The following is a 19,081-nucleotide window of genomic DNA, read 5'->3' on the forward strand; positions in this document are numbered from 1 at the left end:
CCCCCCCCCCCCCCCCCCCCCCCCCCCCTTGTGATGTCACTAAGGCACAGGGAAGAGAGGCAGGTTTTCAAACAGTCTGTAACGGCTGATCATACCCCACCTGGTGGCACAGAACCCCCCCCCTTTAATATTTACACAGGTCAATGAGGTGCAGGTAGGGGGTGCGGCCGTCTGGTCAAGAGGCCATTGGAGAGGGGGGGGGGGGTCTTATCTGAGTCGGGCCCCCCCCCCCCTGAGGGGAGGGGCCTCGGTAACCCGTGACGACGCGGAGCCCACCTTATGAGGGGCAGCTTCTGCTTCTCGTGGGTCTCGGGCAGGATGAGGGCCTCCGGGGCCAGGGGGGCCACGTGCACCGGCTGAGAGAGAGAGAGAGAGAGAGAGAGAGAGAGAGAGAGAGAGAGAGAGAGAGAGAGAGAGAGAGAGAGAGAGAGAGAGAGAGAGAGAGAGAGAGAGAGAGAGAGAGAGAGAGAGAGAGAGAGAGAGAGAGAGAGAGAGAGAGAGAGAGAGAGAGAGAGAGAGAGAGAGAGAGAGAGAGAGAGAGAGAGAGAGAGAGAGAGAGAGAGAGAGAGAGAGAGAGAGAGAGAGAGAGAGAGAGTTGTATTATGACATTGAAGACTCAAAAAATCTAAATAATTGTTCACCGTTTGGCTAGAGTTTGAAGAAAAGCATGTCTGCCCCTTAATGACCCCTATCTCTGCCTCAGGTGTGCCCCCGTTCCGTTCAGGACGGACGGACGGACGGAGGGGGTGTGTGTCGGTGTTCTCACCGCGGTGGAGTCAGACTCCTGGGACATGTCTGCAGTGCTGGAGTCAATCTCTTGGTACTGCGAGGGGGGGGGGGGGAACAACAAAAACAACATGGGGTCAATCGTTTTGGCGGCGGGTCTTCTCCGTTGCCATGGCGAGGGGGCTCGGCTGTCCCGGCGCCACGCCGAAAAGGTTCCGTGTGCGACGCCCGTTAAAGACACGCAGCTGAACTCACCGTGAGGCAGCTCCATGACTGAGCAGTCAAAGTAAGTACATTATTCATTTATTCAATTTATAAATCTTTTTAAATGTATTTTTTACTGTAATTCACTTTAGGATCTTTAAACCGAGGTGACGAACGGTCCTAGCCATAAGATGAAGCACCGAGATGAAATGGTAATGAAGCAACGTTCACCATGAAGTCTCCGTCGTCGTTGTCGTCTGCTTCGTGGTCGCCTTCGACCTCCTTGTCGGCTGCTCCCGCCTGCTTGTCCCGCCTGTTTAGAGTCCGAGAGCAAAGTGGCAGTCGGCATCTCTCTAGGGATGGTTTTACTGTTCCGGTCCATCACCTGACACTATCTGTGGCTGCTGCCAGCCCAAAGCACCAACACCTCCCCCAGGGAGGGGGAGGTGATGGAGATATTCCTCGAGGTAGCTCCTGTATCCCATGCTGTGAACACGGTAGGTGTTGCAGAGTAAAGAAGGAAGCAAACCTCTGTTTTTTGTCGTTGATGTAGTCCATCGTTTGGAACACCAGGCTGTACAGAAGCTCCACCTGAAAGAGTCCAGGATGAAATAATGAATTAAAGTGCAAAACGTTGCAAATTACAAACCGGTACTGAAGAGATTTCTTCTTAAAATGACATAACTTCCGAATAAGAAGAAGAAAAAACAAAACCTTTACAATGGAGACAGGCGAAACCAGCCACGGTATCAACCAAATAACAAACTACCTTTTTGCTGTAGATGCATGTCGATCCTTGGATGAGAAGTGCTGCTTCCGCAAAATTCAACTGGATCTTCCCTCCGTCAAAAGCGATGCATATCTCGTCCAGCTGTCAGAGGAAGACGAGAGCGTTCAAATGTCTGCGTGTGATTTGACGTCGTATCGTCCAGTGCCCGTTTACATGACTGCGCGTTACATGACGTCACGTCATCCAGGGTGCTCCGGTGACCAGCGCGGCTCCGTAGAAGTCATCGTCACGTTGTTTGCTGTCAAACACGCTTGAGAGAACCACTCGAAGGTTTGTTCGTTGTTGTTTTACCTCCTCCAGATAGTCGTTGAGCTCAGAGGCCACATCGATGTCCCAGTTCTTGGTGAGCTCCCGGATCGGTTGCAACAGATGGGCGAAACGGTTCTCTGCGGACTCCATGTCGTCTTTAATCAACAAACACATGTGATCCATTATGATTACGAGGTTGTAATAATAATAATAATACATTTTATTTATAACGCACTTTATATCAACTTAATGACATCAAGGTGTTACAATGCACATTAAAATAAATACAACATAAAAGACTAACTACAGTAAAAAAAAGATGACAGAGAAAAAAATAATCAATTAAAATAGCAGTTTAGCCAAAAGGCTTTCTAAAAAGATGGGTTTTTAGGACTTTTTAAAAAGAATCCACAGTCTGTGGGGCCCTAAGATGGTCAGGGAGAGCGTTCCACAGACTGGGTGCCGCTGAGCAGAAGGTGCGATCGGCCATAAATCGGGTTCTTGTCCTCGGAAGCTGGAGGAGGTTGGGCTGCCCAGAGCGGAGATAGAGAACTAAGAACTACTCTACTAAGTACTCAGAGTACTAAGCAACGCACGTAATGTCAATAATGCTCATGTAATGCATATATCTGGCATCTTATCATTATGTAACTTATGCATATCAACCCGATGTTTACTGTTTTAAACCCATCTCTTGACCGTGATGTGTTTCACTAACAGAGCAAAACAGCAGAACGATACTTGAGAGTAATACATTTTGAGCTGATCTGATCATCATCATCATACAATAGTCTTCCGGAAGCTGACAGAAGAGTGGATCTCTGAGTTGAACCCTGCGGATTAAACGCACTCACCCAGGTACCTCAAAGCAGCATTGGAGACGGTGCACTACTCAAAGTGTTTGGTGAATAGATAAATAGATGAGGACACAATTACAGAAGATTGGTCGTAGCCGTCCGCTGAGACGCAGAAGGTAAACAGTCCAAATAACCGCGCGTTAATTCTTCTTCGGACTTAGTTTGAGCGTCACGTCTCATCCGAGGAGCTGTTGCCCCCTACCGCCCAGGCGTTAAATGTTACTGCTGCTCATTGACCCACAGTGACAATGAATGACCACACGAGGGCGGCAGTGCACTGAAATCCCTTTATTAGGGTTTGATTTTAACTGGGCCTTTGCAATCGCTTTGGCATTGAACTCGACATTAAAAGAATAAGAAGGACCTAAAGTCAGACCTATGTGTATTTAACCTATAGGTTACGCAATGGGACATTCTTCCTTTTGTAGGCTTACAACCTTTGGTAGGCGTCTTATTTATAAGCAGCCAAACCGCCTGCTGTGCATAGATGTAGCTGTGCAGATCTAGCCTTCCATTATGAGCGATCTGGGCATGCGTAGAACAATGCATGTTGTAGGCTTATATGCAAACTATCAAGTCAGCATAAATATGAATCATGATAACCCTTAACTCGGAGTATACAAATGTCTGGATCAATATAGGGGCAAAAGAATACACAAAAATACAATTGTTGACGCTTGGAATCTTTATTGAAGTGTATTGTATCGTGTTGTATTGTCTTGCATGGTGTAATACAATTTCCAATATTAATTAATAATTGTAATTATAGTAAACGATGCCATTACAATTTCAATTATGGGATGTACTGTAAACAGTTACATGCTTATTCAATGCGAAGAATAAAATAATGTCTTCAAATTGTGTGTGTGTGTGTGTGTGTGTGTGTGTGTGTGTGTGTGTGTGTGTGTGTGTGTGTGTGTGTGTGTGTGTGTGTGTGTGTGTGTGTGTGTGTGTGTGTGTGTGTGTGTGTGTGTGTGTGTGTGTTCGATATGAAACCGAACAGGTAACCACCAGAAAGTTTACATTCGCCATGGGCGGCCTTGCATTAAAAAAAAATACAGATCTAAAACTGAAAAAATGGAGAGAAAGGATGAACGGGGAATACAACGGACGACCTTAAAACGCGCTGAGCCTGACCACGTGATCTGATTCCTGGAAAGTTCCTGGAAATGGTTCTTTGGTGCAGGACCGTGTTTATGGGCGCGCACTGCCTTTACTGCCCCGCTATCAACAGTGATGGTCGGGCAACATGTTTCACCGCCGACTGATTCTCCAGACGCGAAGACCTGGGCTTTGAAATGCAGATCTCCTCGTCACACATTGACTAGCCGTCATACATCGGAGTCGTTTTGCGCGGAATAGGAGACGTGTGTTTTACAGGGTCACCGTCGAGTCGCGCGTTGGATGTGTGCGCAAAACCTACCACCTCCTTCCACCCGGACCGGGTCTGGCAACATTCTACACCTTTTATTCTAATGCGGAAACTTGAAGATACGAGGAAACACCATGAGAGCAAACATCTCCCCCAGGCACCGCTGATCGTGTTTGCACACACACTGTGTACGGTGGATTAACGCACTCTCGCTGCTCCTACTTGGCTACACGCTAGCACTGATTAGGATCGGGCGTTTTAGCTTGTTTACCACGTGTTTATATGACTGTGTGTGATCCCTACCCCGATTGGGAATGTACCGCGGTCTGTCGGTCAGATCTGAATCTATTTAGTGTTTGTGAATATTGGAAGGTTTGATTGCTTGAAGCGGTTCAACAATGCGCCGTCCTGGCGATTAGAAATGCCACCTCGGAATTGTGTGTGGGTTGAGGGTACTACGGTGGTACTCATTCCGCTCCGTTCCCCACTCGTTCGCAGGTCAACGTTTCAAGCAGAAGTTCAAAGCTTTTGGAGTCACCTGGCTGGTCAAGCGTCCGTCTGATGTCCGTTCTGCTGGCCGGCTGCAGCTAGACAACAAGGTCGTTCCACCAATGACCTGCCAGTCCTCCGAGCCTCCAGACGCCATCCAGCAGCATGACAGACGGGCGGACAGCGACCCGAGGGCTGGAGACTCCGACGAGAATCGCATCGCGTCGGCTATGAAAGATCTGAAGAACACAGGTAGGTTTTGTTTGTTTGTTTGATTTGTCTCAAAGTGGTGACCCGAACCCACTGGTCACCCGCTCGGTGCCATTACGCACGCGTTGGAATGCCTTTTATGTTGTGCATTGAGTGGATGTCGTGCCTGCTTTATTCTAGACAAGCAGTCCATGACATTAAATATGAATCGCTCAAAGGCTAAACGAGGTTTGATCATTTTAACTCTTTTAAAGGGGGATCCAATTAAATGAATAATCTTATTTCCTCTAAATTAACATTGTTCGAGGTTAATTATACATTAACAAATTATTCACAGACTCACTACCCCGTTGTAGTAACATTTTTTATATTCAGCCAACCAAGTATTGTATTTAACATATATTTTCCCAATGACGGACTTTTAAATTCCAGTGGTTGTTGTATAGGCCTACGCTGTTACCGGTATCAGATTGTGAGATTTCCCATTCTTTGTTGCTCCGATTAGAGAGATTTGAGTGTGCTTGCATCATACAACTATTCCGAGCACTGTGTAAACGTACACCAGCAGATAATACAATGGTAAATCCGATCCGTTCCCCCCCAATCAACGAATCTTGGAAACTCGAACGCCAGGAACGAGACCTTTTTTGTGTTTTTTTATCTGAGCAAGTGTAGAACACATATTTCCGCACACACTAGCGTACATTGTCTTGTAATGGGCCGTGACCACTTGGTCGTGTCGATGCCTCTGCGCAGAGCATCAGATCAGATAATGCACGTACGCTGAGCGCCCCTGGCAGTGCTATGAATGCAACGGCTGTAGATCCCGATCGTTTGATGTTCATGGTCGATGTTCGCGGTCCTCCACTCGTGTGTTTTAGACAAGCAAGAAAGTGTGTGTGTGTGTGTGTGTGTGTGTGTGTGTGTGTGTGTGTGTGTGTGTGTGTGTGTGTGTGTGTGTGTGTGTGTGTGTGTGTGTGTGTGTGTGTGTGTGTGTGTGTGTGTGTGTGTGCGCGTCAAGCTATAGAGCCAGGGAGGGAAGGGAAAACAGCTGGCCCGTGCACCCAGCTGCTTCTGCAACGTTTTCTGAATGGAATTTTATTCTTTTGAGTTTCCTTTTAAAAAAAAAAATGGAATTTTAAACGTTATCAGATTTGAGTTCGCCATTAGCTCCCAGAGAGAGGTCTTCCGTCGTGTGTTGCTTCCGTGTATTCAACGTCCGGATTCGTTTTCTCCTGTCTCTCTCTCTCTCTCTCCCCCCCCCTAAGGCTGGTACTGGGGCAGCCTCACGGCCCACGAGGCGAAGGAGATCCTGCACGACGCTCCCGAGGGGACCTTCCTGGTGCGGGACAGCTCGCAGCGGGACTACCTGTTCACCATCTCGGCCATGACGTCGGCCGGCCCCACCAACCTGCGCATCGAGTTCAAGGACGGCAAGTTCAAGCTGGACTCGGTGGTGCTGATCAAGCCCAAGCTGCGTCAGTTCGACAGCGTGGTGCTGCTGGTGGAGCACTACGTCCAGCTGTCCCGCAACAGCTCCAAGGCCGGCGGGAGGGACGGCGCCAAGACGGGCGGCGGGGCGGCGGCGGCGGTGGACAACCCTCCGGCGGCGGCGGCGGCGGTGGCGTTGCCGCCGGCGGCGCCCAGCGGCACGGTCCAGCTGCTCCTGACCAAGCCGGTGTACACGGCGGCCCCCGCGCTGCAGCACCTCTGCCGCGTGTCCATCAACCGGAGCGCCCGCAGCGTACGGGACCTCCCGCTGCCCAACCGGCTCAAGGACTACCTGACGGACTACGCCTTCAACGTCTGACGGACGGACGGACGGACGGCGGAGACTGTCCCCGCCTCGCGCAGACCCGGGGGAGAAGGGCGATTGGTTAGGGCGGGCGTGCGCGTGCGTGCGTGACACGCAGGCGGGCGCACCCTTTGACCGCTGCTTTGATCGCGAGGGGGGGCTGGCACTTGCAGACTCTGAGAATGACCACTCACCTTCAAGAGGAGGAGGAGGAGGAGGAAGAGGAGGAGGAAGAGGAGGAGTGACGGGAGGCAGGCAGTACCACCGTCCCCCCTTTGAGACACTCCCGGTGGCGTCCTGATCGTCGTGGGCCCGGGGGGGTCTTTGACCTTTTGAGACTTGTCCCAAAGGAATATAATTAGTAAGAGAATGATGACGATAGAACGGGGGGGGCGGGGGGGGGGGGCAGGGTCCCGGGCTGTTCTCTGGGGGGGGAGGGGGGGGGGGGCGTCATTCTTTCCTGGTGAGTCATTACCGCGGTACCGGGGGTGCTCAGGTTAACCATAGGGCGTGCGCGGGGCGCTTTTGCACACATTATGAGGTCTGTTCATCGTGGCTTTCGGTGTCTCTGGAGAAAGGCGTCGAACACTGTTGGCATTCTGTTTTTTTTGCTTTGATATTCCAAGGTTTTTTTTCTTCTTCCTCGTCTTTTTCGGACTGTTTTCCACCCGACCCCGTCTCTCCTGCTTTTGTATCGTAGGTTAACCATTGAGGAACTTGGTGCTTTACTCGGTCAACATTGTTTGAGGACGTCCAAAAAACCCTCGACTAAAGAGAGCTCCGGTCTCCTCAGAAGGCCTCTGTTGCTACTGTCCAATCTCCCTCTGAGGAATTTATTTTCTCTTTCTTTTTCTTCCTCCTGTGTTTCTAAGAAGCGGAGACATGATACCGAGCGGTTCTATTCATACTCGTACTGGAGTAGTATCCATTATGCTAGGCTGTACCCATCAGATACAGCCATTACATGCATTCCTTCTGCCCGTCATTACAGAATAAGGATTGATACGCTGCGCTGACACCAGAGCTCCTGCTAGCCTGTCACATCACCAACAGTTCCCCCGTGATTGGATCTGGGACCAAGACATTTGGTGATACACCAGGCATACAAACGGACAGAATTACGGCGGTCACAGTGTTGTGACTCACTTTGTTTTTCCTCTATTGCTGTGGTCAGTTGCTAGGTGATATCTTAATTGGATATGTCAGTTGTGATCGCCTTGGACTATTATGATTTTTTTTTTTTTCAAGGCAAAAGAAAATGCAAATATCGGAATGAAAGATGATGTGTTGTGTGTTCAAAAGAATAAACTGATAGCTGCTGTTAAGACAAAGGAAGTACATTTTTCTGATGGCACTTATGTTCTTGTGCTATATATATATATATATATATATATTATTGTTTTGTTTATGTAATTGCTCATCTCTACAGGATTTTTTCAATGGTTTATTTTCTCTATTTTTTAACGCTCTTTAAGAAGTGCCCAATCATAGCATTCAGGCTACACATCGCTGGGCAATAAAAAGTCAGGGTGACTTCTGAATTAAATATTTGGGGCCAGGTGCTAATTCACTATCCCAGTAATGTCCAACCAAAATAAAGGTAGAATGGCTGGTCTGTCTGCTCTGAAGTAAGGAATCCTTGCCCCGCGACGCCACAAAACAGCCAGCTGGTCAGGGAAATATAAGGTGCGGTAAAAACAAACTGATCTCTGCTCTGTATTACTGGATCTTAATAACTGTACAGGCATACCTATGGTCGCAGCAAAAAAATTGGTAAAAGTATTTATTGATTGTGTGCAAATGTTGTTTTCCTGGTAAAATATTTTTTTTTAAACAAAGCTGTACACTATTGGAACGCATGCTATCTCTCCTTGAAAACACGATGGGGAGTGAATGTATTGTGGTGCTGACCCCTCTGGTGTTGTTTCCTCATGCGCTTTGTAGATGCAGTCTAAATTGATTTCACTTTGTGAGGGTTGGGGAGGGGGGGGGGGGGTATATACAGAAGAAAGGCAAATAATAAAAGACTGGAAAATAAGGTCTGAACTTGTCTCTGAATTGTTTTTTGTCCAGGTCTACACTGGCTCTGGAAATCTTGAGTTCAAACTACGATTATTGAAACATGCTCCCGTGCACCTCTTTTAAAAAAATAACTTTAGTTTTACTCTGAACGATTTGCATTAGCGCCTGAGATTACTTCCTACTTCCTCGCTTCAAAACTGTGACTCATTGTTCTGGCCAAGGACGAAGCTGACGAGACCTCACACTTTCAGAATCTTTCGGGGGAAGGGAAACGGCTCAGTGGGCTGGTCGGACGTCAGGTGTGAGCATAATAAACCCCTTATGTTAAGCTCACATAAGGTCGTGACTGCCGCTCCACCTAAGCCCCTTAGGTCATTAGGTCTGTTTTGCAACATGTCCACTTGACACCAGCCCTGACTTAACAAGATTTTCAGTGTTTCCGAAGCAGGCTGCTGCTTCAGTACGGTGGTTTCCGCTGTGCTGGTTCATCCCACAGCGTCTCTAGTTACCCGGGTCCGAATACGGCTTCCGGTGCAGTCTGCAAAAACCCATTATGATTGGAAAGCGAAATTGGAAACCCTAGTTAGGAATGGTGTGGTTGTGACTCAGCCATTAGACCAGTTGAGCTCTTCCTATCTTAGGCCCAGAGAATGAAGGGTTAGCCATCACCACACCACTCAAACCTGACTTGGAATCACCTCGAATATATCGGACCATCAAGAAAAACGGTTTGAGTCTTCTGCCTAAAACGTAAGGCAGTTCTGTGATCTGCAATACTTGATTAACAAAGGAAGGGTGAATGGCTGTTAGGAGTTCTCTGAAAGCTTTTGCTATAAACTTCCACACAGCTGTCATCAGTTTAGTTTTTCCCACCCCAATGTCTCACATGGATAAGTGTGGTTCTAATATTCAACCAGCCGCTAACCATTTGTGGAATAACAATGTCCATATTGTCTATAAACCAATTCTAACGCAACAATACTTGGACGAATAAGAATGATAGTGATGTTATTATAACCCGAGCTCTGTGCTTGCAGGCGAAGCCGTCTATACACATTGTCAGGTGCAATGAATGGCTATTATGCCCTGGTTGGCAAAAGTCCAGGCACTCTGAGCGTTATTTACACACAGGTAAGATGGCCACGCCAAACGGACACTGTGGGATTGTCACGATTTACAATGGAGTGTCTGTGAGGCTTTTTTGCGGTGTCATTGTTGATGTTCAACCTTAATCTAGTTTAACTCAACCCTCAACTGAAGAGTTAGCTGCACAAGCACAGCTGTCCTCAGGTACAGTTTCCCCTCCACTCATTGTTAGTGTGCAGGGCCAAAATCAGTGGCCAGCCCTCCAATCAGCCAAGACAGAGAAGCTTCTTATAAAGGATGACTTATTTATTATCTGGCTCTGGCATTAGACATAGTATACTCTCAAATGATAATAAAAAGTAAAATGTGCAATATTATAAAAATTACAGTATCTATCCCTCTCTCTCAATCTCTCTCGCTCTCTCTCTCTCTCTCGCTCTCTCTCTCTCTCTCTCTCACTCTCTCTCTTTCTCTCTCTCTCTCTCTCTCTCTCTCTCTCTCTCTCTCTCTCTCTCTCTCTCTCTCTCTCTCTCTCTCTCTTTGTCTCTCTCTCAACTATATGTCTTGATAAACAATTTCCATACTTAAAATAATCAGAAATAATAAATAATATTTATATAATAATAATATATAATAATAATATTTTCAATAAATACATAGTATTGATTATTGGAATTGCTTAATCTATATTTGGTGTTTTTTACCAGCCTCTTCTAATCTATTAGTTCCGTGTGTCAGGTTTCCAGTCGGACCATATACCGGGGAGCATCGTCACTCTGTGATTGTAACGTTGTTATTATACATCCACGGGTCGTAACACTATCTCGTTCCTTGGCCTTAATCCAGCTACTTCACACTTGGCTATGCCAGCGACCCTGCAGATCCTAGTAGCATGGACCAGGCCCACAGGGAGGTGCTACGAAAACAGCGACTGTACCTCTCAAACCAGATACTAGTCAGCGACACGATCGTTCAGTTTCTCTACCAGGAGAATATTTTGACGGCGAGTCACGTTGAAGAGATCGAGTCCCAGAATACCAGCAAGAGGAAAACCCTGAGTCTCCTCGATGTCCTGCCGACTCGGGGACCCCGGGCGTTCGACCTGTTCATGGAGTCGCTGCTCCAGGACTTCTCCTGGGTCAGAGACAGTCTGCTGCAGCAGCTAGAGGCGCAGCCTGCAGCCACCGGACCGGGCTCTGAGGGTGAGCCTTCAATGCACTGTCAAGGAAACACACTGACTTCCATGAGCGCTAATGCACTGTAAAGAATGTACACTGACTTCCATGAGAGTTTAATGCACTGTAAAGAATGTACGCTGACTTCCATGTGAGTTTAATGCACTGTAAAGAAAGTAGGCCTACACTCACTTCCATGTTATCTACGCTAATAATCTGTTGTCGTCTCGGTGAAATGTGAGACACGTCATAAGCACACAGCAAACTCTGTTGGCACCGAGGATGGATGATAAATAGTTGATATTTTTGTGACAAAATGACTAATAATAGACTAGCATCCCTCCCTTAATGTAAAGATTGCCATTTAGATTGCATGGACACACGGAGTCACATTGAGTGTAAATCGAATTGATGACATTTTCGCACAGTGGGTATATTTGTTCAATAATATGCTGTGTAAATGCATAATAGATATCATCTTTACTGAAATTCTTCATGAATATCCAAAGAAATGAAATATAAGTTATTACAATATAGTGTACATATGTTAATATTATATTGTATGTATTTTAATTATACAGATTTAATAGAAATAGCCAAACCACAATATCAGAGCAGAAAGGAGACCCTGAACTAGGCCAGGGTGTAACTTTATCCCGGACAAATACAGAGAGGGAGAGAGGGAGAGAGATAGAGATAGAGATAGAGATAGAGATAGAGATAGAGATAGAGAAGGATAGAGAGATAGATTTGAATCAACTGTCTGCGAGCTGTCCGGTCCCACTCCAACCATCATTGCTACTGTCTACCGTCCCCCTAAGCCGAATAGTGACTTTTTAATTGACTTTGCTTCTTTTCTCACCCATCTATCCTCTCTCTCCCCAAACATAATACTGCTGGGTGATTTCAACATCCACTTGGACAATATCAATCTGCCTCTCACCAAAGACTTCACTTCCTGTTTAGATAGTTTTGAATGCCAGCAACATACCACCATCCCCGATTCCCCACACACTCCAAATGACACATTTTAGACTTAATCTGCTGCTCTGGTGTCACCCCTCTTGACCTTACAGCTGATGAACTCCCCATAACTGACCACTTTCTCCTGTCATTCACAGTGCAACTCACTCTCTCCGTCTCTAAAACACCACGCCTCATTTCATTCCGGAATATGAAGAACATCAACCCTGCCACTCTCACTTCAAGTATCAACTCCTTCCACCTCACTGACATCCACAATCTATTAGGGGTGGGAATCTCTTGGCACCTCACGATTCGGTTCCAATTATGAGGTCAACGATTCGATTCTGAAGCGATTTTCAATGCATCTCGTTCCAACAATTTTTTTAATGTACATTTCCATGCGTGATTTTCAAAAATATATTTATACATCTGGGTTTGCTACTCAGAGTTTGCTAATCACTTCCTACTTTTGTGATGATCATTAAAGACATCAGATGAATTAACTTATCTAATACTTCATAAGAGAGAAAGCTTTTGTCACAAATATGACTTTCTATGAACAATGCAATAATCAATGCAGCTTGCATTACAACACAATATGGAAGTATGTAAAAAATAGGTTTCAGTTTTATTTTCTTTCTAATCTTTCTTTTCTATGTAAACTGCTCTTGAAGTAGAAGGAGTTCTTGTGTCTGGCTGTGAGTTTGCGCGCATGCTTTGCTTAGGCTGAATCGCAATCGTGTCAAGACAAATCAGATTGGCCAATACACACTGATGATAAATTCAATCAATTATCCCTCTCTGGCGAACAGAATGTTGCAGCGATTATTAATTTATCTGCATCGAGACAGAATCGTTCTAGCGAGAATCGCGATGCATCGAAGAATCGATTATCTTCCCCACCCCTACAATCGATCCACCCCTGATGATCTGGTCTCTCATTACAACACTCGACTCCACAACATTCTCAATACTCTTTCTCCGTTAAAAAACAGATCTGTTTCTTTCTCTGTCGTCGCCCTTTGGTTCACCCCGACCAACGTCTGATGAAAGCCACACGTCGGCAACTTGATAAAAAAACCGGACTCACCATTCACAAAGAAATGTACAATAATCCCATTTTACACTACAAGGACTCCATTGCCAGCACTAAATCCCACTACTACTCCAGTAGAATCACTGCCAATAAAGACAACTCCAAGTCGCTGTTCTCCCTACTCAATAATATCACTAAACCCCAGGCCTCTCTCCCCCCCTCTCCTGTGCACAACCTCCTTCTGCAACTCCATTATGTCCTTTTTCACTTTTCACTAACCCTAACCCTAACCCAAACATCAAGGATATCCACCAGCACCTTGGATTAGTCCCTCACCACAGCATCTCGACAGACTTTCACCCTTCGTCACTCTCACTCTCCTCCTTCCAGCTCCCCACTCTCTCAGAAATTACAGAACTTACAAGCCATCCACTTGTCAACTGTACCCCCTCCCCACACAACTAGTTAAAGCCTGCCTCCCTTCTCTGGCCCCCCTCATCTCTGCCATCATCCACTCCTCTCTCACCACTGGAACTTTCCCTACAACCTTCAAAACCGCGGCTTTTACACCAATACTAGACGAGTGGTGGATTTAATGATTCGTTTCCGTGATCCAGTTTGCGTGATTCAGTTCGACTGGAGGAGTCGTTCGCGAATCGTTCGTTCGTTCGAGTTTCCGGTAGCACTAACTCCACTGAGTCTGACTGACTCTGCTGAGAACCGTGCAATGGCGTGCATTCCATGATGCGATTTACCGCTACCGGAAACCAGGCTGAATGAACAAACGATTCCTGAACGACTCCTCCCAGCTCAGTTGAGTTTCCGGTGAATCGATTCACCGGGAACTCGACTGAACTGGGAGGAGTCGTTCGCGAATCAGCCTAGTTTCCGGTAGCGGTGAATCGCATCTTGGAATACACGCCATTGCACGGTGCTCAGCTGAGTCAGTCAGACTCAGTGGAGCTAGTGCTACCAGAAACTCGTTAGTTCGTTCAGTCGAGTTTCCGGTGAATCGAATGGTGAACGAGACGAACGAGAGAAACGAAAGACTCGTCCTAAAGACTCTCTCATTCGAACCGGTTCGCGAATGAACGAGCCAACACTAGTGCTGACCCCTCCAACTTCAACAACTTCCGTCCAATTTCCAATCTTCCATTCATCTCTAAGATCCTTGAAAAAACAGTTGCCTCCCAACTCCATTCTCACTTATCCGACAATAACCTATATGATCAGTTCCAGTCCGGTTTTCGTCCACTCCATAGCACTGAAACAGCACTCATCAAGATAACCTCCTCGACCTCAGTTCAGCCTTTGATACACCCGGTCACAGCATCCTCCTCAACACACTAGCTTCCATTGCCATCACCCACACTCCGTTAGACTGGTTCAATCATACTTATCTGGCCGCACTCAGTTCATCCAACTGAAGTCGTTCAAATCCATCCCCTCCTCCGTCACTTCAGGTGTGCCCCAGGGCTGTATCCTGGGACCCCTCCTCTTCATCATCTATCTCCTTCCCCTCGGCAATATCTTCCGTAAATTTAAGATTCAATTCCACTGTTATGCTGACAACACCCAGCTCTACCTCACCACTAAACCCTCGTCCACTCTTCCGCCCTCCTCCCTCACTAATTGCATCACTGAAATAAAAAACTGGTTCACTCTCAACGTCCTCAAATTAAATAGCAGTCAAACCGAGGTTCTACTAATTTGGCACAAAATCGACCCTATCAAAAACGAACAGCTTTTCAATCAACATAGATTATTCCACTGTTGCACCCTCCTCTAAGATTAAGAGTCTGGGTGTCATCCTGGACCGTACACTATCCTTTCAATCCAACATCAATAACATCACCCGGTCTGCCTACTTCCACCTACGAAACATCAATCGTCTCCGCCCTTCCCTGACCCCCCACACTGCCGCCGTCCTCGCCCACAGCCTCGTCACCTCCCGTATAAATGATTGCAACTCTCTCCTTCTCGGCCTCCCTAACAAATCCCTCCATAAACTGCAACTGGTCCAGAATTCAGCTGCCCGCATTATAACTGGAACCCCATCCATCCACCACATCACCCCTGTCCTCCAGCAGCTCCACTGGCTCCCGGTTCAGTTCCGTCTCAAATTCAAAGTCCTCCTGTTTACATTTAAGGCCGTCCACAAGCTCGCTCCCCCATATGTGTCCGACCTCGTCCACGTGCCCACTCCCTCCCGCTCCCCCAGATCCTCTAACTCCGTACACCTGTGTGTCCCCCCTGCCCGTCTCATCACCATGGGGCACAGAGCATTCAGCCGCTCTGCTCCCCGTCTCTGGAATGCTCTACCACCCGGACTCAGAAACATCACTTCATTTCCACTTTTCAAATCACATCTCAAAACCCATCTGTTCAAAACTGCCCATTCCACCTGATGCCAATCACTATGTCTGTGTTGTTACAATTTCCTTTCTTTCTATATATTGTTATTTATTTATTTTTTGATTTGTGTTCCTCTCAAATGACTTTTGTGTACCTCTGTACGGTGTCCTTGAGTGCCGAGAACGGCGTCTTTAAATGAAATTATTATAGAGAGAGAGAGGGAGAACTTTAGGTTGAGTGAGAGAGTCATTTCCCCTTGTTTTCTTGTACCCTTTTTGTAGTAATTCGTTTTTTCCCTTGACTTTGGCAATGTACATGATTATGTTCCATGACAGGAGAGAGAGAGAGAGAGAGAGAGAGAGAGAGAGAGAGAGAGAGAGAGAGAGAGAGAGAGAGAGAGAGAGAGAGAGAGAGAGAGAGAGAGAGAGAGAGAGAGAGAGAGAGAGAGAGAGAGAGAGAGAGAGAGAGAGAGAGAGAGAGAGAGAGAGAGAGAGAGAGAGAGAGAGAGAGAGAGAGAGAGAGCAATGGAGAGAGAGAGCAATGGAGACTCTCAGACAGAGAGTGAGAGAGAGAGAGACCCTACCCTCCCCTCCCCCTAGCCCGGGGCCCGATCCCCCCCCTCAGCCTCTCAGACAGAGAAGAGTGTTTGGCTCCCGCCTGTTGGTTCTGCAGTCCCCATGTGGACAATAAGCAGCATACGGGTGATCCGTGTAAGTTTATACCCTTCGAATTACACAAGTGCACACACACACACACGCACACACACGCTCGCAAGGCCGCTGTTGGCAGGAGTGGACTGCCTTCAGAGCTGCAGGCCATTTAGTGTGATGGATGTGGCTGGGCGGACGCCGTGCCCTCCAACCCTCCCTCCCCCCCCCGTCTCCGGCCTGTTTTGCTTCGCTGCTTGCTTCCTACTTTCCAGGAATTCTTTGCCGCTTTTTTTTCCGTTTTACTGCGAAAAAAAACTCTCGGCCTTCAAGGGAGAAATGTGGGCCTGATCCACGGGAAGTCCAACCTAATATCTCGTTAGTTATTTAATAGAAAACGAAACGTACACTGAACTACCACGTTGAACCAATACAAACCCGGTCACAATGATTATCCTTTGTGGGCTTTTTTGATTTTTTAACAATTTTTTCTAGTTTTGCTCTGGATTCGCGTATGGGTCACCATGATGACAGGGGTTCTCAACTTTACAACCTTAGCAATGGCCTCTTGTCGTTTACGTACAAGGAAACTTGGGCTGTTTTTTTTTGTGAGTGTGCATACTAAACTAACAAATGTGTGTGTTACTTTCCTTACAATAACAGAAAAACTGTGCAAAAGTGTGCACACAAAAGCACACAATCCGTCGAAATATAGATAATCTAACATTTCAATAATTAACTTTCCTGTTGCATGCCAAGTCTCGGCGCTTAGTGTTCGAGGTGGCAGTGAGACTGTGTGCACGGGATGTATGGCATTTTAAAGTCTGGACTCTTGTTTTGAAAACTTTTTTTTAGCTGGCTGGATTTGACCAATGAGAGATCAGATCAGCGGTCGGGCCCACACCTCCCACATTGAAGACGTTATAGTCTCAGTTTACTGGCTGGACTGTGGTGGGATTGATGTTTACACTGGCAAGCCCTGACACACCAATGCCAAAGGACTTCATTGAGAAAGAAATATGTCTACAGGATGTTCCGTTGGTTAGGGGTGGGATTCGGATGCCCGTTGCAGAACCCAAACAGTTAGGGTTCTCGGTTCAAACCCCAATGTTGGCCCTGTCTCTCTGACTGATGACCCCTGATTGCTCCTTAATGACATGTAGAGAACATTTGCTTTTAAGTCATGTTTTTAATAAAAAAAAGTCTGTATGACCAAATGTGTACAGTATTAAATAAGCAATTAAATTCAAGTTAAATTATTAATTTGCCTGCCTTCTTGCTATACACTTTGTAATATATATATATATTATATTAATATTATTTATTATACTAGGTTTAATATTTTTATTTTATTTGTGTCATTAAGTAACTTTCAAATTGGTAGTTTGCGGTTGTTGAAACACTTGTCCAACATATGTTTGCCTTCAAGCTAGGAGTGAAGGGACATAAAGTAGGTTCAAGTCTCATACCAACACCTGGTCGACTGCTTTTTAAACGATTTGGCCTATTAGTATTGATTATTATTACCCTTTGTATCACCCAACATCGGGTAGTAAAGTAAGTAAAGTAAGTAAAATGTTAACATATCTCACAAAGGTTATGTTTTGATGACCTTTAAATTCACCTTAGTTTCAGTTCAGCTTAAAAAGGTTTTTATCTGCTCACAGAATGTGTTTTTTCGAAAGAAATATGGAGCAACAAAGCAATAAAAACAAGGAAGTAGAATGTTCAGCTTGGTGCTTTGAATACAACCGTTAATTCTTTATTTGATTGCATCCATTTTCTTTATTTCATTTCTGCCCTTTCATTTTTATGTTGACTTGGCATCCATAGTAAAAAACCACAACTCCATTCAGCAAATTACACATCTTGACATGATTAGGACTCCGGGAATCAAAACAGTTACACACAATCACATTTCAATGGAACTCAAGGGGGAAGTAAACAAATAGAAAAATGATATTAAATGTATAAAACAAAAACAATTCAAGGGCAACGCATTAACTAGGTCAAGACGGTAATTGGCCCAAATGTGTTCTAATAAATGGTACATCTTGATAATTGAAACAAAGGCGGCGACTGTCTCTGTCCTAGCTCTGCGATCTGGCTCCCAGCTCCACTGACGTGGTTTGACCAGGGCTCAGTCACCCAAGGTCAGCACTCTGCTGCACAGAGTCACTGGAAAGGTCCACGCTTTGAACCATTCAGGAAATAGGGACCGGTGTGGAAAACAAACCGAGTTCGTTTAATGATATGCGAGCGCGCACTGCCAACACAACATACTGTTGCGACACAAATCTTTGTTGACGGCTGAGAGATCTAATAGTATTTTTTTAAGGTGCCACCGAGGCCAGTAGAAAGGAGACCTTTTGAATACCAAATGAGCAAGCAAATAAAGTGACCCAAAGTTAAACTATTTTCCTTCTTCATATGAGGAAGACCTCCTCATGTCGCCGCTACTTACAAAAAACAAAGCTGCCATTACGAAACCTTTAATAGCTCCTTTCTTCTAACCTTCCCAGCGACGATTCCTTCATCCAGGTGTGCTTCCCTCTTTCCCCCAGATGACGTTCCCGAGGCCGTCCTGGGAAGGGTTCCCTCGGACCGGGAGCTCTCCCGGCTGGCGTCCCGGCTGGGCGCCGAGTGGGACTCCCTCTTGCTGCACCTGGGCCTGTCGGCCGGGGCCCTGTACCGTTGCCGCGCCGACCACCCCCTCAGTGCCCACGGGCGGGCGCTGGCCGGCCTGGTGAGGTGGCGTCAGTCGGGGGGCCGGGCGGCCACGGTGGGCCGTCTGCTGGAGGGTCTGCGGGCGGCCGAGGTCCACCCGTCGGTCCTGAGAGAGGTCCTCCAGTGACCCGGAGCGCAGACCGCTTGTGGCGTTCTTCTGGAAACACGGATCTGCTTACAACCGCCTTTTTCCCTGCTGCTCCGGAAGGGGGGTGGTCATGGGAGGGAGGGGGTGACATGGGGGCAGTGGGGGGGGGGGGCACTCACAGATGGCCAGGGCACACCTCGGGAACGCAAAAAAAACACTGTCTGTTTTTTTTGCGTTCCCGAGGTGTTCCCTGGCCATCTGTGAGTCGTCACCCCCCCCCCCCCCAC

General features: G+C 46.8%; 3 protein-coding genes across 4 annotated transcripts; 2 read left to right on the forward strand and 1 right to left on the reverse strand.

Moving 5' to 3' along the window:
• Window positions 1–140: 140 nt before the first annotated feature.
• On the reverse strand, window positions 141–3,014 carry ncaph2 (non-SMC condensin II complex, subunit H2). The gene is made up of 8 exons (XM_056587592.1): window positions 2,832–3,014; window positions 2,012–2,124; window positions 1,700–1,801; window positions 1,460–1,521; window positions 1,162–1,243; window positions 767–823; window positions 277–356; window positions 141–171 (listed from the first exon to the last, which is right to left on the reverse strand). The coding sequence occupies exons 2-8, from the start codon at window positions 2,117–2,119 to the stop codon at window positions 141–143; spliced, it is 522 nt and encodes a 173-aa protein (XP_056443567.1). The 5' UTR covers window positions 2,120–2,124; window positions 2,832–3,014.
• Window positions 3,015–3,971: 957 nt separating this feature from the next.
• socs2 (suppressor of cytokine signaling 2) lies at window positions 3,972–7,068 on the forward strand. The gene is made up of 3 exons (XM_056588589.1): window positions 3,972–4,386; window positions 4,697–4,939; window positions 6,166–7,068. The coding sequence occupies exons 1-3, from the start codon at window positions 4,302–4,304 to the stop codon at window positions 6,705–6,707; spliced, it is 870 nt and encodes a 289-aa protein (XP_056444564.1). The 5' UTR covers window positions 3,972–4,301; the 3' UTR covers window positions 6,708–7,068.
• A 3,498-nt stretch (window positions 7,069–10,566) lies between these two features.
• cradd (CASP2 and RIPK1 domain containing adaptor with death domain) lies at window positions 10,567–18,910 on the forward strand. 2 transcript variants are annotated; one of them, XM_056589637.1, is made up of 2 exons: window positions 10,567–11,002; window positions 18,544–18,910. In XM_056589637.1, the coding sequence occupies exons 1-2, from the start codon at window positions 10,693–10,695 to the stop codon at window positions 18,831–18,833; spliced, it is 600 nt and encodes a 199-aa protein (XP_056445612.1). In that variant the 5' UTR covers window positions 10,567–10,692; the 3' UTR covers window positions 18,834–18,910. The 2 variants fall into 2 exon arrangements, with proteins under 2 accessions (XP_056445612.1, XP_056445613.1); XM_056589638.1 differs by lacking the exon at window positions 18,544–18,910 and adding an exon at window positions 12,097–12,332.
• Window positions 18,911–19,081: the final 171 nt, after the last annotated feature.

This window comes from Gadus chalcogrammus, chromosome 4, assembly GCF_026213295.1.
Source record: "Gadus chalcogrammus isolate NIFS_2021 chromosome 4, NIFS_Gcha_1.0, whole genome shotgun sequence".
Taxonomy (NCBI): Eukaryota; Metazoa; Chordata; class Actinopteri; order Gadiformes; family Gadidae; genus Gadus; species Gadus chalcogrammus.

Excerpts from the sequence above, each read along its gene's own strand:
- ncaph2 (XM_056587592.1), bottom strand. The coding sequence starts at position 2,119 with ATGGAGTCCGCAGAGAACCGTTTCGCCCATCTGTTGCAACCGATCCGG. Across the intron at positions 1,802-2,011 it reads TCAACGACTATCTGGAGGAG|CTGGACGAGATATGCATCGC; the intron begins GTAAAACAACAA and ends TTCCTCTGACAG. Across the intron at positions 824-1,161 it reads ACGACGACGGAGACTTCATG|TACCAAGAGATTGACTCCAG; the intron begins GTGAACGTTGCT and ends CCCCCCTCGCAG.
- socs2 (XM_056588589.1), top strand. The coding sequence starts at position 4,302 with ATGCGGAAACTTGAAGATACGAGGAAACACCATGAGAGCAAACATCTC. Across the intron at positions 4,387-4,696 it reads CGTGTTTGCACACACACTGT|GTCAACGTTTCAAGCAGAAG; the intron begins GTACGGTGGATT and ends ACTCGTTCGCAG. Across the intron at positions 4,940-6,165 it reads GAAAGATCTGAAGAACACAG|GCTGGTACTGGGGCAGCCTC; the intron begins GTAGGTTTTGTT and ends CCCCCCCCTAAG.
- cradd (XM_056589637.1), top strand. The coding sequence starts at position 10,693 with ATGGACCAGGCCCACAGGGAGGTGCTACGAAAACAGCGACTGTACCTC. Across the intron at positions 11,003-18,543 it reads CACCGGACCGGGCTCTGAGG|ATGACGTTCCCGAGGCCGTC; the intron begins GTGAGCCTTCAA and ends TCTTTCCCCCAG.